General features: G+C 37.3%; 1 protein-coding gene across 1 annotated transcript in view; it reads left to right on the top strand.

Moving 5' to 3' along the window:
• LCA5 (lebercilin LCA5) overlaps window positions 1-19,208 on the top strand; it is a 68,323-nt gene that overhangs the window by 2,451 nt on the left and 46,664 nt on the right. Inside the window, exon 2 of the mRNA XM_070496584.1 lies at window positions 17,994-18,384. Within this exon, the coding sequence (XP_070352685.1) occupies window positions 18,186-18,384 (199 nt within the window). The 5' untranslated portion in view covers window positions 17,994-18,185. The remainder of the gene's footprint in view (window positions 1-17,993; window positions 18,385-19,208) is intronic.

Here is a 19,208-nt window from a genome sequence, read left to right as displayed (position 1 = left end):
TGTAAAGATCCTTCTTTTAATGGCCTCTTCCACTTAATCGTGCCTGACTTATTATTTCTTTATCATTACCCCCCAGCCAGTGGAGTTCTAAACCAAGATTGTCCAATAGAAGCGTAATGTGAACCATATGCAGTTTTTCATTGCTTGAGCACGGGGATATGTTCTGAGAAACATGTCCTTAGGTGATTCACCGTTGTGAACAACACAGAGTGTACTCACACAGACCCAGATGGTATAGCCTACTACACACCTAGGCTCTATGGTACTAATCTTATGAGACCGCTGTCGTATATGCGTTTTGTTGTTGACCAAAACGTAATTTAACATTTTTTCTGTAGCCGCACAAGAAAATACAAACAGGTGAAATTAATTTTAATAATATATTTTATTTAGCTCAATATATCTCAGCTACTCTTTCAACATATAATAAATATAAAAAAGATTATTAACGAGAGATTTTATGTTCTTTTCTATGCACTAAGTTTTCAAAATCTCATGTGTATTTTATACTTACAGCATAGCTCAATCTGACTGGCTGCATTTCAGTGCTCAGTAGCCACTGTGTTGGACAGCACAGTTGTAAACTATTGGCATTTTGATGAAATGCCACATATATCTCATGCCTTTTACTTTTGCACACGCTGCTTCGTCTTACTGAAATAGGGTCTTCCCTCACCAACTGCCTTCTTTTACTAGCCTCATCTATCGTTCCACCCCACCAGAACACAAACACACAACCTAAATCATACTTGTGCTTAACCTCTGCTAATACCTAAAGACTCAGTTTAGGCCTTACCTCCTTTGGAAACCTTCCCAAACTCCCTTCTGTCCTCTGTTCTTAGTTTACTTAGCTTCCTTAACTTCCCTTTATCGTTAGTACGTTTACTCTTGCATTACCTTTTCTTCTTGGCTGGGGAGTTCCTTAACTCTTAACGAGGGGATCAGTTGTGTCTTACTTATTTTTGTATCTCCACTTTGATCCATAGTTAAGTGCCTGACACTTAGTAGCTGTTCAATAAATGCCTTATGAATGAATGAATGAATATTCTCTGGTGTTTTCATTTGACTAAACTTTAGGAATACACTGTAGTTAAGATGCTTTCATTTGACCCATTATTTCAAAATGCTGTTTAAAAGAAGCTGATGATGCCTTAAATTTTAAGTCTAGAATTTACTGTGATCTGACTTGAAGTCTAGGAAACCATCCTTAAAATGTAAACATAGTTTTGTATTTAAGCAAGAGCAGATGTTCTGTAAATAAATGTAGGATAAGAAAATGCTCAGGAATATCCTGGAACATATGAGTAGAGGAGTGGAAAAACTACTTGGTTTTATTTGTTTCTAAACATTTTTTCTCCTTTATAGGAGAGAAGAGGTTGCAGTTTCAATGCAGCAATATTGTTTTTATCTTTATCCCGTCTTTAGTTAGTTCTTTTCCTTTTCTTTAGTTAGTTATTTTCCTTTTTGGGGAGAGAGATTTCCTTATTTATATCTTTCTCTCTAAGGTCATTTTTATTTTACACGTCTAGTTGCCTGTTATGAGCTCTTTTGCTGGCAGCAGAGGTAGCCAGGCAGCAGTGGCAACAAACCTGGCATGTTGGGGGCACAAAATTTGGCATGTTGGGGGCACAAAAGAAGGCCACGTTGGCTGAAAAAGCAGGTGAGGGGACGAGTGACATGAAATAAGGATGGAGAAGTACACAGAAAGGCTAGATCTTGTAGGAGTTTGCAGATCTGGTTCAGGAATCTGAAGACTGTAGGAAGCCGTTGAGGGGTGTTAAGCAGGAGAATAATGCTGTCTAATGTCTGTGTCAGGTAGCTTTCTCTGACTGGTGAAGCAAGGATGATGCTGCATATCAGGAAGCAGTTGCAGAAGTTCAAGTGAGAAAAGATGGTGGCTTGGACTAGGGCAGTAGCAGTGGGGATGGTAAGAAATAAGCAAATCTGGAATATATTTTGGAGATAAAACCATCTGGTTTTACAGATGGTTGGGATGTAAGATTAAGAAGGAATCAAAAGTGATCCTTAGATTTGCAACATGAGTAATTTAGTACATGGAGGTGTCATTTAATGAGATCAGAAAAATAGGAAAGGGTGGGGGTAGAGATCATGGTTTTGGTTTTGGACCTGTAATTCTGAAATGATTTTTAGATACCCAGATGGAGTTGTTGAATAGGAAGGTGAGTATATGAATCTGGAGGTCAAGGTAAATTAATCTAGATGAGATCACTTAAGGAGAGAGTGTAGGTAAAGAAAAGAGGGCCAATACGTGGTGCCTTGTGTATTCCAACATTTAGAGATCAGGAAGAACAGGGAGATTCAACAGAGGAGCCTGAGAAGAGACAGCCAGTGAGACAGTAAGAAAACCAGGAGAGCAGATGGCTGTGGAAACCAAATAAGAAAAGAGAGTATTTCAGGAAATAGGGAATGGTTAGTTGTGTCAAATCCTGCTATGAGGTCAAGGACGAGTAGGACAGAAAATTGGCTGTTGGATTTAGCCAAAATGACCATCATTGTCTATTTTGACAAAAGCTATTTCAGTGGAATGGTAGGGGTGAAAACGTGACTAGTGTGGATTCAGAAGAAAATGGTTGGAAAAGAAGTAGAGATGACATTCTAGATTATAGATTACTCTTCCAAAAAAATTTATTGGAAAATTGGGGTAGAGAAATTGGGTTGTAGATGCGGTAGGACATGGAGTCAAGCAAGAGGTTTATTAGAGCCTCTTTGTTGATAGGAATGATCCTGTAGAGAGGGCACAATCCTTGAGACGGAGAGAAGGTGTGGGAAAGAAGACAGGCGAAAGGTTTAGTTCTTAAAAGGAGCAGAAATGCTTCTTCAGTTTTAGCAGAGGGAGCGCAACAGTGTGGGATATATGCAGGTGGAGGTGGCTTCAGAGTTGAGGTCATGCTCATCTGGTTGCTGATTTCGAAATATTAAATAGGTCACTCAACTAAAAGTCAGAAAAACTTGTAGTCCATTTCAAGTTTTACTAACTTAGCTCCGTGACCGTGGATACATTGTGATCTTGGGTAAGTCCCTTTGTTTTTCTGGCCCTTAGTTTCCTTAATCTCTGCAAAGAAAGGAGTGGTTCTCTAGGATTCCTTCCAGTGCTAAATTGCTATGTAATCTTATTAAGCTATAGCACTTTTTTATTTGTTTATACTTTATTAAAAAATTAATAATTATTATTCTAATAGTTGCCTTACCTCATGTTTATCTATTTCTTCCTTTCTTCTTTTGGTATAATATTTCATGTCTTCTTTTTTTCTTTAATTTGTTAACTTTTGTTTGCCTCTTTGCTTGTTTGAACTGTTTTTCTGACAGCACTGTCAGCCAGGCAACAGTGTTTCTACAAGGATCAAGGATGAATTTTTTAAAAGTGAATTTTCACAAGTGTGTAAATTTCCATTCTCTAGGAAGGCTTACGTCTTTGGGTGGCTATATTTTCTAAAGAATACTTGTTTGTTGTCATGAAAAATTGTAATGTAGTATGCGGTGATACCAGTATATGTAGGTTAGAAATACCTGCCTTATTTCAGAATAAATCCTAAATAATCAGAAGTCTGGCAAAGATAAAATATTCTCTAGTGTTTCTGGGGATATTCTTGAATTTGTTATCACTATTAAGAAAGTGTTTTCATGTAATTAGCATGTAATATTTTTAGGGAATATATAAAGGATGCATAAATAACTTATTGGGAATGTTTTTCTTAATTATCTCTCTTTGATGGAAGAGCCAGGTCCTGCCCTAAAGGAACTCGGTGTATTCTTGCTCATCTTGGTTTCCTCATTGTCTAAAATGGCATCTGTATCGTCAGTAATTTTTGTTGACTCAATGAGTGCATGAATTAAATAGTAGTTTCATGGATTTAGGAAAAGTGCATATATCAAATTGTTTTAAAAGGGTGAGAATAATTGTTAGAAATAATTGGCTTAAAAATGACTTATATTTGCTGTTAAAGATGTAGATCTGACCATATGTTCTCGTCTCCTCTCTCCTTGGAGGCAACATTAAAGTAATATTAAGGAAAAAGGAATAAACCTATAACGTTGAAGGGATGATAGAGTTTTTGCGGTAGATGAGAGATTACAACACATTTCTGACAGATACAAAGACTAACAATGGATGAAACAGAGGAGAGAACTATTTTCCCAAATATTTAAGAGGGAACTGCAGTAAAGAAAGATTCTGGTGTATCTAACAGAATGTCAGAGAATCTTGGGATTTAAAAAGTCGGAGAGAAAGGATAAATTGCAAACGGGAAGGAAGAATAATTGAAAAACTATATATGGAATACTTGTGCCTCCTTTCCCACCCAAGCCCGTGCACAGTGATGGTCAGTGTAATACTCCCTGCCCCTTGTGCCTCCCTCCCTTTCCCATCAGAAAAGACAGAGGTAATTTCTTCAGGAAATAAAAACAAAGACAACACTAAGGAGAAGCAGAGTTGCCATGGTGGACATTTGTGTTAGGAGATAATCCCTCCTGATTCTAGCTTTTAGGGAGGCCCCTGCATAATGGCTGATTCTCTGCTGTTCATCCTAAAACAACGTGTGCCTGTCGGAAAGCCCTACTCACATGTACACAGTTTCCATTTCTTCTTCCTTTCTCTTCTTTCTAAACTGTCAATGGCCAACCAAAAATTACCTTTAAAGAAATAAAACCAGCAGTATATAAATAAGAAGCCTAAGATAAACAGAAAAACCATGACCATTTGAAACAGAGATAGTTCCTGGATCAGAATTAGACAGAATAGACATAAAATATCTATGTAGTGCTCTCAGAGAAATGAAGATATATTGCCTCAGTAAAGCAAGAACAGAATAATTATTTTAAAGATGAGAATAAGAAACAGTTCTTGGAAATTAAGATGTTTGTACCTGGATGGTTTAGAAGACAAATTGAGTAAATCTCTTTGAAAATAGCAAAAAGACAAAGAGAGCAGGTCTGTTATTTAACCAGTAGAAGTTTCAAAAAGAGTAAAGGAAAAATCAACTATCAAAAAGTAACAAAACATTTCCGGTGCTGGGGCCGGCCCCGTGGCTGAGTGGTTAAGTTCGCACACTCCACTGTGGCAGCCCAGGGTTTCGCCCGTTCGGATCCTAGGTGCAGACATGGCACCGCTCGTCAGGCCATGTTGAGGCCATGTCCCACATGCCACAACAGGAAGGACCCACATCTAAAATAATGCAACCATCTACCAGGGGGCTTTGGGGAGAAAAAGGAAAAATAAAATCTTTAAAAAAAAAATTTCTGGTGCTTAAAAATGTAAGTTTCTAGGTTGAAAGGAAGAAGGGGAGAATAGGACAACACAATCAGTGAAAAAAGACCCACACCTGGGCAAATGGTTGTGAAATTTCATTATTACAGGAGGGAACATCCTAAAAGCTCCTAGGGAGGGAAAAAAAGAAACCTATAAAGGAAAGAGAATCAGATGAGCATAACTAGTGTGTAAACTCCATAAGGGCAAAGATTTGTTGTTTTCATTTCTGTTGCATAGTGAGAGCTCAAAAAAAACTGTTGATTAAGAGAATGACTGTAACGTCTCACTAGCAGCTCTGAGGGCTTAGAAGACAGTGAGACAGTGTCTCCAAAGTTCTGAGAGAAGATGACTTGTCATAGAATTTGGAACCTATGAAAACTATCAAGTATGAGGGCAAAATAAAGACATTCCCAGGCTACAGGGAATCGGAACATTTACCTCCTAATCCATTTACCCTTTCACAAGAAGTTACTTGAGGATATGGACCACTAAAATGATGATGAAAACTAATAAAGATGATGACATGGGCTACTAGAAATAATAGATTAACTCAGGAGTACAATAAAAGTAATTCCAGAATGACAGTGGTGTAACAGGTCTGGAAAGTAGTTGGCTTAAGTTAGATTAGGAAATCATTGGTCTCCAAGAAAAATATCCTTAAGAGGAAGAATGGAATGGATTTCAGGCTGTAGATTGAATGACTAAGAAGCTGATAGATATCTGTGATATGATAAGAAGGATGTTTTTTCCTCTCAATAAGAAAAAAGGACAGTTAGGAATTATAAGGAAAATTTCCTGCATAACCAATGTGTAGTTGCACGTTGAACCATTTAAAATGAGATGTGAGTTAAATCCTCATCTTTCATAGTCTAAAATTGCTAATTCAAAAAATAGTATAAGCGTAAAAATATAAGCCATTAAAATAGTTCTCCAGGGAGTAGGACTTGCATAATGGGGCTCTGCGTATTTCCTTTTTTCCTCTTCTTTTTTTTTTAGGAAAACCAGCCCTGAGCTAACATCCACTGCCAATCTTCCTCTTTTTGCTTAGGAAGATTGACCCTGAGCTAACATCTGTGCCCATCTTCCTCTACTTTATTTGTGGGATGCCTGCCACAGTATGGCTTGGTAAGCGGTGCGTAGGTCCAGGCCCAGGATTTGAATTGGTGAACCCTGGGCTGCCAAAGCGGACCACGCGAACTTAACTGCTGCGCCACTGTGCTGGCCCCTCTTCTTTTTTTTTTTTAAACTGTATGCATATATTTGGGGCAGAGGGAGAGAGCGAGTGCTGGTACATAGGATATGAGTGGCAGGTAATGTTTTGTGGATTCTTAATCTTTGCAGTGAAAAGTTAGGTGGCACCTCTGACTTAGATGGGACAGGTGTTAGGGAGCTGCTTCTGCTACACGTGTATAAACAGAAATAATCTTCATCTATACCATATAATCAACTTGTAATTATGTTATTTGAATTAAAACTGAAAGTCTTTAACAAGGAACACCAATCAACTTATTGAGCATTTTGTATGTTTGAATTGTAAATATAATTGTTGGTCTTTACTTAGTGCTTATTGTGTGATAGTTAGTGAATTATCTCATTTAATCATCACAACAATTCTCTAAGGAAATTGCTATTGTTTTTCCCATTTTATAAATGAGAAAATTGAGATTTAGATTTAGATGGAGAAGTTAGGTGACTTCTCCAGATTTGCATAGCTAATAAGTGGTGGAGCCACTTAATTGCTCTAATCCATCATCCTTGTTTTCTAGACAGTCTTTTAAAAATTTCTTTTTGTTTTATTATTTTTAAATTTTTATTTATTTTTTTGAGGAAGATTAGCCCTGAGCTAACATCTGCTGCCATTCCTCCTCTTTCTGCTGAGGACAATTGGCCCTGAGCTAACATCCATACCCATTTTTCTGTACTTTATGTGTGGGACGCCTGCCACAGCATGGCTTGATAAGCAGTGCTTAGGTCTGCACCCGGGATCTCAACAGGTGAACCCCGGGTCGCTGAAGTGGAGCTTGCAAACTTAACTGCTGTGCCACTGGGCCGGTCCCTAGATAGTTTTTAAAAAATGTGTAAATATTTTCTTTGATAATTGCAGAGTGAAAGATTCGGGCCAATTTATATATTTTTTAATATTAGTATTTGTTGGAATTGCTGATTTCAGATCCAGTAGTTAATTGTAACAGACTGAGATTGCCAGGCACTAATAAACCAGGAAGTAAAATCAGAGTTCTAATTTTGTCTGTTTGCTTGCTTTTTAAAAAAATATTCTTTACTAAGGAAAATTTCAGACAGCTACAGAAGTAGAGATACTGGAATAATGAAGCCGCGATCTCTGTCATCCAGTTTACATAAGTATTAACTCATGGCCAATCTTTTTTCATCTCTACCTTTACCTACTTCCCCTTGGGTTATTTTGAAATAAACCCCAGACATTATTTAATTTTATCCATAAATATCTCAATATATATCTCTAAAAGATAAGAGTTCTTTTTAAAAAAATAACCACAAATATCATTATCTCACCTAAAGCAATAGTAATTCCTTAATATCATGAAACATCTAGTCAATGTTTAAATTTTCTCAGTTATCTTATAATTTTTTTCATGTTCTGTTTGAATCAGGATTGAAATAAGGTTCACAGATTGCAATTGTTTGTTTTCCATAAGACTTTCTTAATATATAGATATCACTGTATCTCTTCTTTTTCTGCTTGCAATTCATGTGTTAAAGAAACCAGTTTGTCCTATAGAATTTGCCAGTCTGGATTTTGCTAATTGCCTCCTTGTACATCTGTCCCTTCTGTTTTCTGTAACTTGTCATTTACATTTAGAGATTTGATCAGAATCAGACTTAATTTTTCTTGTAGGAGGAGCAGATTACTTCACCGGTATCATTGTGTCCTATCTGGAGGCACGCAGTGTCTGGTTTTTTCTTTTCTGTGGTGTTAGCAGCTGTTAGTGATCATTGTCTAGCTTCATTATTTCATTAGTGACTGCAAAATGGCAATATTCCAGTTGTGTTATTCTAATATTTCCTTTTTCATTTATTAGCTAGAATAATTCTGTTAAGACATACTGCCCGTTATCTGCTATTTTGTTGTTTTGAGATACAGCTTGTAACAGCGTAGGCAAGATACATGTTTGATTTTTTTCTCTTTACATATTGATTTTCAGATGAATGAGTTGGTTCCCTAGCATTTTCCAAAGGGAACTAGTTTCTTAAAATATCATATGGCCTCATGGATTTAAACATATTTAATGTGTGTTAATCCTTTGGTGATATAATTCTCATTGATTATGAGATTGTCCCATCTCTAGCTAGTAGGAGCTTCATCGAGTTGGCTCCTGAGCCCTTTTGACACTCCATTAGTAGTGTCTGATGTCTTCCTTGCTTTCTAGTGTGACCAAATTTCTAGATTCTTAGCTTCATCTTTTATGTTTCTGTACAAGATGGGATGGAATTCTCAGGAATGGAATAAGACATTTTATAGAGAGCTCTAGTTTCTTTTAAAGGGAAATAGTATTTAGACACTACATCTGGGTGCTAGGAATGCTTGTTGCTACTAGTTTGTTATTTCTAGGATTTTTCAGTGGACAGAGCTAAGAAATAGTCTATCATAAATTCATACTGATACTCCTAATTCACATTTTTCACTGGTTTTAATACTCATATTAGCTTATTTTTGTTTCTTCCCACGTTGAAAATTCTAATGTCTAACCGCAGCAACATAATTACTCATTTGCTTTACAATGTATATGTACTAGTCGGAGAATAACAATACCAACAATATGATTTTTGAAAATAGTTTATAAAAAGACTTTCTGCGCTTTTTTTGTCAGTAGGATATAGATATATCTCACTAGGGATATAAAGTAAAATCATTGTGTTTTAAAGTCATTTGAACTGGTTAATCTATGTGATCTTACCAACTGTGTATGTAGTTAGATTTGTTTCATTTCCTTTTGTTATAAGAATTGCTTTTAAAAAATCTAATTTCTAAAAATTATAATTTCCAAAGTCAAGTCTACAAAAGTTATAGATAAAGAAGTCTAGCGCCTACCCCGTCCCTAAATTGTGCTTCCTCCTTTCCCCTCCAGCTGTATTGTTAATCAGCTAATCGCCAGTACACATGGCCTTTAAAATTTAAATTAATTGAAATTCAACAGAATTAAAAATTAGTTCCTCAGTCACACTTGCCCCATTTCGAGTGTTCAGTAGCCACATGTGACCAGCTACCATACTGGACAGCACAGATTATAGAACACCCCTGTTGTTGCTGAAAGTTCTGTTGGACGGCCCTGCCCTAGAGGACCCATTTTTCTTTTTAAGTGTTTAGTTTATCCTTCTGCTTTTTAAAAATATAAAAAATTACGTATGTAAGTTTATAACTGTCCTTCTCTGATAAATGGTAGCATGCTATACGTACTTTTCTCTCTCTTCCTTTTCTTCATACATCCTGGGGATCACTTCAGACTGCAGAGAATATACAGATAGTCCTCATTCCCTTAATAGCTTCATAGTACTGTCCTTCGTGGTGTGGGTGTTTGTAGTGGATGTAGCCAGTTCCTTATTGACGGTCATTTTGACTGTTTTAGTCCTTTACCACTTCAGTAGTGCTGCAGTGAAGAGGAGTAGTGCTGCTGTGCGCATGTCGTTTTTCATATGTTACTAGAACCACTATACTTTTAACACTAATTTTATCAATGGGATTGTTAATTCTTCTAAATATTAAAACCAATTATTCTAATTATGAAAGTAATACGATTTCATTTTACTAGAAAATAAAAATATATTGAGAGAAATAAAATCATCTAAAATTGATGCTGCCCAGACACTATTTTAGAGTATATGTATCTCTTGCTTTGTAATTTTTTTTTCAGTTCCTTAGTTCAGATAGGAAGATATTCATTATTTTCAGTATTTTTTCAGTGAATACGTATAGTTGAGATCATATTGTATATACTGGTTTGAATTTTATTTTTTCCAATAATAGTTATATAAGCACTTTCCTTGTTAACACAAACTTTTTGTAAACATTTCTAACAGCTGTGTATTATGCTGTATTGATTTTTACAGTACTTAATTATTCCACAATGGTTAGACATTAGGTTGCTTCTTTTTTATGAAAAAAAAAAAATTGTACTGCATTAAACATTTATGCACAAATTTCCCCTTATTTTTCTTGGTATCCAGGAATGGAATTATTGGATCAAAGGTTAAAAGCATAATTAAAGTTTTAATACATCTTTTTTTAAAAATTGAGATTCATGATAGTTTGATTTACACATTATTTCTTGTCTGTCACCACCTAAGTGCTCCCCTTCACCCCCTGTGCATACCTCCCACTCCCCTTCCCCTGGTAACCACTGAACTGTTCTCTTTGTCCATGTGTTGGTTTATATTCCACATACGAGTGAAATCATCTGGTATTTGTCTTTCTCAGTCTGGCTTAATTTCTCTTAGCATAATACCCTCCAGGTCCATCCATGTTGTTGCAAATGGGATAATTTTGTCTTTTGATGGCCGAGTAGTAGTCCATTGTATGTCTGTACCACATTTTCTTTATCCAGTCGTCAGTCATGGGCACTTGGATTGTTTCCATGTCTGGGCTATTGTGAATAATGCTGCAGTGAACATAGGGGTACTTATGTTACTTTGGATTGTTGATTTCAAGTTGTTTGGGTAGATACCCAGAAGTGGGATAGCAGGATCATATGGTATTTCTCTTTTTAGTTTTTTGGGGAATCTGCATACAGTTTTTCATAGTGACTGCACCAGTTTGCATTCCCATCATCAGTGTATGAGGGTTCCCTTTTTTCCACATGCTCTCCAACGTTTGTTGTTTTTTGTCTTGGTAATGATAGTCATTCTGACTGGTGTGAGGTGATAGCTCATTGTAATTTTAATTTGCATTTCCGTGATGATTAGTGATGTTGAGCATCTTTTCATGTGTCTGTTGGCCATCTGTATATCTTCCTTGGAAAAATGTCTGGTCATATACTCTGCCCATTTTTTGATTGGGTTGGGTTTTTTGTTGTTGAGTTGGGTGAGTTCTTTATATACTTTGGCAATCAATTCCTTGTCTGATAAATGATTTGCAAATATTTTCTCCTAGTTGGTGGGTTGTCTTTCCATTTTGATGATGGTTTCTTTTGCTTTGCAGAAGCTTTTTAGTCTGATGTAGTCCCATTTGTTAATTTTTTCTTTTGTTTTCCTTACCCAAGTAGACATGGTATTCAAAAAGATGTGGCTAAGACCCATGTCAAAGAGTGTACTGCCTATATTTTCTTCTAGCGTTTTTATGGTTTCAGTTCTTACATTCAAATCTTTAATCCATTCAGAGTCATTTTTTGTGCGTGGTGCAAGGTAATGGTCTACTTTCATTCTTTTTTTTTTTTTAAAGATTTTACTCTTTCCTTTTTCTCCCCAAAGCCCCCCAGTACATAGTTGTATATTCTTCGTTGTGGGTCCTTCTAGTAGTAGCATGTGGGATGCTGCCTCAGCGTGGTTTGATGAGCAGTGCCATGTCCGTGCCCAGGATTCAAACCAACGAAACACTGGGCCGCCTGCAGCGGAGCACATGGACTTAACCACTCGGCCACGGGGCCAGCCCCCGTCTACTTTCATTCTTTTGCATGTAGCTGCCCAGTTTTCCCAACACCATTTATTGAAGAGACTTCCCTTTCTTCATTATATGTTCTTGGCTCCTTTGTCAAAGATTAACTGTCTATAGATGTGTGGTTTTATTTCTAGGCTTTCAATTCTGATCCATTGATCTGTTTGTCTGTTTTTGTGCCAGTACCATGCTGTTTTGATTGCTGTAACTTTGTAGTATGTTGTGAAGTCAGGGATTGTGATGCCTCTAGCTTTGTTCTTTTTTCTCAGGATTGCTTTGGGTATTCGGGGTCTTTTGTTATTCCATATAAATTTTTTTATTCTTTGTTCTATTTCTTTGAAGAATGTCATTGGGATTTTGATTGGGATTGCATTGAATCTGTAGATTGCTTTAGGTAGTATGGACGTTTTGACTATATTTATTCTTCTGACCCCTGAACATGGAATATCTTTCCATTTCTTTATGTCTTCTTCAATTTCTTTCAGTAATGTCTTGCAGTTTTCAGTGTACAGGTCTTTCACCTCTTTGGTTAAGTTTATTCTTAGGTATTTATTCTTTTTGTTGCAATTGTAAATGAGATTGTATTCTTGATTTCTTTTTCTGCTCGTTCATTGTTAGTATATAGAAATGCAACTGATTTTTTAAAATTGATTTTGTACTCTGCAGCTTTGCTGTAGTTGATTATTTCTAATAGTTTTGTGGTGGATTCTTTAGAGTTTTCTTATATAGAATCATATCATCTGCAAGTAGTAAAAGTTTCACTACTTCTTTTCCAATTTGGATTCATTTTATCTCTTTTTCTTGCCTAATTGCTCTGGCCAATATCTCCAGTACTATGTTCCTGTTCTCAGAGGGATGGCTTTCAGTTTTTCATCATCAAGTATCATGTTGACTGTGGGTTTGTCATATATGGTCTTTATTATGTTGAGGTACTTTGCTTCCATACCCATTTTATTGAGAGTTTTTATCATAAATGGATGTTGGATCTTGTTAGATGCTTTCTCTGCATCTATTGAGATGATCATGTGATTTTTATTCCTCATTTTGTTAATGTGGTGTATCACATTGATTGATTTGTGGACGTTGAGCCATCCCTGCATCCCTGGAGTGAATCCCACTTGATCGTGGTGTACAGTTCTTTTCATGTGTTGCTGTATTCGGTTTGCCAATATTTTGTTGAGGAATTTTGCATGTATGTTCATCAGCAATATTGGCCTGTAACTTTCCTTTTTTGTGTTGTACTTGTCTGGTTTTGGGATCAAGGTGATGTTGGTCTGATAAAATGTGTTAGGAAGCATCCATCTTCTTCAGTTTTTCAGAATCGTTTGGCAAGGATAGGTACTAAATCTGCTTTGAATGTTTGGTAGAATTCTCCAGAGAAGCCATCTGGTTCTGGACTTTTGTTTTTGGGAGGTTTTGGTTGCTGTTTCAATCTCTGTACTTGTGATTGATCTATTCAGATTCTCTGTTTCTTGATTCAGTTTTGGGAGGTTGTGTGAGTCTAGGTGTTCCTCCATTTTTAATAGGTTATTGAATTTGTGAGCTTATAGTTTTTCATAGTATTCTCTTATAATATTTTGTATTTCTGCAGTATCTGTTGTAATTTCTCCTCTTTCATTTTTCCTTTTATTTATTTGAGCCTTCTCTCTTTTTTTCTTGGTAAGTATGGCTGAGGGTTTGTCAGTTTTGTTTATCTTCTCAAAGAACCCACTGGATTTCTTTTTCTGCTCGTTCATTGCTAGTATATAGAAATGCAACTGATTTTTTAAAATTGATTTTGTACTGTTATTAATCTTATTAAACTCTTATTAATCTTTTCTACTGTTTTTATAGTCTCTATTTCTGCTCTAATTTTTATTATTTCCCTCCTTCTGCTGACTTTGGGCTTTGTTCTTCTTTTTCTAGCTCTGTTAGGTGTGTTTTAAGATTACTTATTTGAGATTTTTCTTGATTGTTGAAGTGGGCCTGTATTTCTATTAATTTCCATCTTATGACCACTTTTGCTGCATCCCATAAGACTTGGTATGTTGTATTTTCATTTTTATTTGTCTCCAGGTATTTTTTAATTTCCCTTTTGATTTCTTCAGTGATCCAGTGGTGGTTCAATAGCATGTTGTTTAGTCTCCACATACTTCTGACTTTCCCAGTTTTGTTCCTGTGGTTGATTTCTAGCTTCATAGTGTTGTGGTCAGAAAAGATGGTTGGGATGATTTCAATCTTCTTGGTTATATTGGGGCTTCCCTTGTTACCCAACATATGGTCTATATTTAAGAATGTTCCATGGGCACTTGAGAAGAATGTATATTCTGCTGTTTTGGGATAGAATGCTCTCTATATATCTATTAAGTTCGTCTGGTCAAGTGTTTTATATAAATTTCCTGTTTCCTTGTTGATGTGTTGTCTGGATGATCTATCCATTGAAATAAGTGAGGTGTTGAGCTCCCTTACTGTGATTGTGTGGCTGTTAATTTCTTCCTTTAGGCCTGTTAATAATTGCTTTATGTACTTTGGTGCCCCTGTGTTAGGTGCATATGTATTAGTAAGTGTTATGTCCTCTTGGTGGAATGTCCCTTTTGTCATTATATATTGCCTCTCTTTGTCTCTCATTGTCTCTTTTAACTTGAAGTCTGCTTTATCTGAGAAAAGTATGACAACACCTGCTTTCTTTTGTTGATCATTAGCTTGGAGTATTGTCTTCCATCCCTTCACTCTAAGCCTATGCTTGTCTTTCAAGCTGAGGTGCATTTTCTGGAGGCAGCATATTGTTAGGTCTTGTTTTTTAACCCATTCAGCTACTCTGTGTCTTTTGATTGGAGAATTCAACCCATTTACATTTAGAGTGATTATTGCTATTTGAGGGCTTAGTGTTGCCATTTTATGTCTTGTTTTCTGGTTGTTCTATGTTTCCACTGTTTCTCTTTCTCTGTATTGCTGACTGCCATTTCATTTTGGTGGTTTTCTGAGGAAGATTTCTCAGTTTTCTGTCTTTTTGTGAATTGTGGCTCTGCTCTGATTTTTTGTTTAGTGGTTACTGTGAGGATTGTATGAAAGATACTGGAATGAGATAGTCCATTTTCTTATAGCCTCTTCTCTCCATTAACCTAAGTAGGTTCCTTCCCTTTCCTCTCCTTTTCTGAGTAATTGCTGTTACAAATTGTTCTGTTTTGAATTTTGTGTGTGTGTGGCTGAGTTGAAGTGTTTATCGTTATGTTTGATGCTTTCTTTCGGTTTCTCTTTTAAGTTGTAATTGATTCTTTGCCTCCCTACTTCTGGTTGAGAGCTGCAGGTTTCTGATCATGTCTCTCTGTTTGTCTCCTTGCTCAGAGCTCTGTAGACCTTTGCCTTTTTGTTGCCAGTGTGAGGGCATCTTTAATTATTTCTTGTAGGAGAGGTCTAGTGGCGATGAACTCCCTCAGCTTTTGTTTATCTGGGAAAGCTTTTATTTCTCCATTGTATCTGAAAGAAAGTTTTGCTGGATAGAGTAATCTTTGCTGAAAGTTTTTATCTTTCAGTATTTTGAATATATCATTTCATTCTCTCCTGACCTGTAGGGTTTCTGCCAAGAAATCTGCTGAAAGCCAGATAGGGTTTCCTTTGTAGGTTACTTTCTTCTGCTGTTCTGCTCCTAATATTCTTTCTTTATCCCAAACTTTTGCCATTTTTAGTATTATATGCTTTGGAGAGGGTCTTTTCACGTTGGACATTCGATTAATTTCATTAATCTGTAAATCTAAAACCATCCCCAGGTTTGGGAATCTCTCAGCAATTATTTCTTTGAACACCTCTCGACTCCTTTCTCCTTCGCTTCTCCCTGGAATACCTATAATCCTTATGTTGCTTTTCCTAATTGAGTCGGATGTTTCTCAAAGAATTCCTTCACTTTTTTTAAGTCTTACTTCTGTCTCCTTCTTCACCTGTAGAATTTCTGCATTTTTATCCTCAAGAAGACTAGTTCTTTCCACCATAAGATCAGTTGTATTTCTTAATGATTCTAGATTATTTTTTATTTCATTAATTGTGTTTTTCATATCCAGAATTTCTGCTTGATTTGTTGTTTTTTTTTTTTTTTTTGAGGAAGATTAGCCCTGAGCTAACATCAGCTGCCAGTCCTCTTCTTTTTGCTGAGGAAGTCTGGCCCTGAGCTAACACCCGTGCCCATCTTCCTCTACTTTATATGTGAGATGCCTACCACAGCATGCCTTGCCAAGCGGTGCCATGTCTGCATCTGGGATCCAAACCAGTGAACTCTGGGCCACTGAAGCAGAATGTGCCCACTTAACTGCGGGGCCACAAGGCCGGCCCCCTTGATTTTTTTTCTTTATGGTTTTCAATCTTTTTGGTGAAGACATTCATTTTATTGCTGAACTCCTTGAATTGTCTTTCTGTGTTTTCTTGTAAGTCATTGAGTTTCCTTATAATGGCTATTTTGAATTCTCTGTCATTTAGGTTGTATATTTTTATATCTTGAGTGTTGCTTCCTTGAGTATTGTCATTTTCCTTCTTGTCTGAATTGTTGCTGCAGTTTCTCATGGTGTTTGACAAACTAATCTTTTGTCGGGGCATTTGTGGTATTCTTAGGATTCAGATTCCCTGTTACCTCTAGGGTGACACTGGAGCAGCGTTTCTGGCCCCACCCCATCTGCTGCAAGCTGTGGGGGTATTATGGGTGTTTACCCTAGCCTGTGGGGTGCGTTCAGGCACTTGTGTGGATTGTCCTTGTTGGGTGGGCTTACTTGCTGGGCTAGGGGCACTCTGAGCTTCCCCACCCCACCAGAAATTGATTACCAGTGGGCTCAAAGCTGCTGTGCCTATTCTCACAGCTGCCTGGGACAGGTTCCCTCACACACACTCCGAGGAGGCGTTTGCCCCAGCACATAGATCTGCTGAGGTTTCTGTTTATGGTTTGCCATCCACGGGGCCTCTGTGCTTGGCGGGCAGGGCTTCCTCACTGGGACCTGAGCTACAGCTGCTCCTTGGCAGCATAGGGGCGCAGTTGGCTCCCCCTCTCCACTGGGACCACAAGCGTAGGCTAAGAGTTACCACTGCCTCCTCCTATGGTCACCCCAGTGCATGCTCCCACTTTCCAGGGGCTTACACCAGCTTGGAAAGCATTCATGTGCGTGCACAGGGCTACCAGGGGAGAGCAGGGCATGCTTACCTATCTCTGCCATGTCCCATGGGGCCAGTCCATCCACCCTCAAATGTGCAGCTGTGTGTGTCTCTCAGGCGTCCTGTTGTGCTGTGTGGGCTTCCTCCATTGGTCAGTGAATGCCCATTTAGTTGTAGTTCAAAAGGGGGAGAGGTGAAGGAAACAGCTCACTCCACTGTGTTTCTGACATTACCCTGGAAACTAAAGTTTTAATACATCTTGCTAACTTTTTTCCCCGAGAATTCTGTAGATCTTTTCTTGACAGGCATTCTGGCAACATTGAGTGTTGTTTTGAAAAATTTTTCATAGTTTGATAGGTTTAAAAATGATATCTGAGGTTGAGTATTTTTATGTGCCTGCTGTGGGTCTTAACATGTATTTGCCCATTTAACTTTTTGACCTCATATTTTTCTTATGGAGTAATATAAGGTATTTATTTATGTGTTAAGGATGGTGACCATTTTTCTGTCATGGTACAAATGCTTTTTATCAAGTGTTTTAATTTTATTAATATTTTATATACTTTAGTTATATATTTTTATGTAGTTAATCTTAGATATTTTTCTTTGTCCTTACTAGCAGACCTGTTCTTTACCACCGCCACCAGTATCCCTGCAAAAAATAAAACACTGGTTATTTGATCATTATTCACCTGTTAAAAATCAGCATTTGTGTTGATATAAATCGTAAGGTTTAAGAGAATCATATTCAGTTAACATTTATTGAGAAGCTCTTAAATGTCAGGTACTTTATATGTTCTCTATCTAGGCAATGACCATCGATCTTTTCTCTGAATACTGTAAATACATGTGAAAATATAGATGAATTAAATTATAGCTTTTAAAAAATTTGTAAGCAGTGTATTATTTTACTTTTGGTGTCTTTCATTGTAATTAACTGTGTAAATCTGTTTCGTGAAATATGATGTTTCCCTCCCCATTCCTTAATTGTAGAGGAAGAAAGTGTATCTTCTGGTTGCTATTGTGAATTGTGGACTACGGATCTGTAGAGAAAACAAACTGCACAGTCAGGAGTATTATCAACAGAATCTGAAGACTCTAAAAAATGCTCTTCAGGCTTGTCATGGATTTTTCTGGAGAAAATAATCTGTGAAATTATGTGAATAGAGACCATTATTCAAAACCATGGGGGAAAGAGAAAGAAGTCCAGATACTGATCGAGAAAGTAAGGCAGGCCGACACCGCTACTCTTACTGTTCATCTGATTTTGGAACTACTCCACAATCTTCTGCCCGGTCATCGCTGGTCAATTCCTCTTCACCTACTAGTATTAAGGGAAAAAATCCCAGAAGACAAATTTCAGATAGCCAAGTTCATCACCAAGGTAAGTCTTTAAAAGAGTTTGCTAGATCTAGAAGACTCTTTTTTTTTTTTTTTAAAGCAGATTAGCCCTGAGCTAACTATTGCCAATCTTCCTCTTTTTGCTGAGGAAGACTGGCTCTGAGCTAACATCCATGCCCGTCTTCCTCTACTTTATACATGGGACACCTACCACAGCATGGCTTTTGCCAAGTGGTGCCATGTCCACACCTGGGATCTGAACAGGCAAATCCTGGGCCGCTGAGAAGTGGAACATGTGCACTTAACCACTGCGCCACCAGGCTGACCCCTAGAAGACTCATTTTTTAGAAGATTTTTTATTTTTCTTTTTTCTCCCCAATGCCCCCTGGTACATAGTTGTGTGTTTTTAGTTGTGGGTCCTTCAAGTTGTGGCATGTGGGAGACTGCCTCAGTGTGGCTTGATGAGCAGTGCCACGTCTGTGCCCAGGATCCAAACCGGCAAAGCCACGGGCTGCTGCACCGGAGCACCCGAACTTAACCACTTGGCCACAGGGCCGGCCCATAGAAGACTCGTTTTGAGTGCTTGAGAGCTTTATGAATGAAACTCTTCTATTAGTATTAGTGCTGTGCTATTGGTGCTGTGTATTATCCTTTGTTATATTCAAAGTCATCCTATATACAGAAGAAAGCACTGTAACTAAGGCTTCTCATTTTGTTTTCTCTTCTTCCTAAATAAATGCTTGTCTTGGGGTTTCTGAGGTTTTATAAAGGTAAAAAGAATAAATCACAAAACGTTTGTACCTTTCTTTGTCTCCATTTTAAAAAAGTAGTGAAAGGCACTGATATAAAGTGGTTAAGGGGTATTTC

The sequence above is a fragment of the Equus asinus genome, chromosome 24 (assembly GCF_041296235.1).
Source record: "Equus asinus isolate D_3611 breed Donkey chromosome 24, EquAss-T2T_v2, whole genome shotgun sequence".
NCBI classification, from domain to species: Eukaryota; Metazoa; Chordata; class Mammalia; order Perissodactyla; family Equidae; genus Equus; species Equus asinus.
This window is presented reverse-complemented; position numbering and strand designations above follow the sequence as displayed.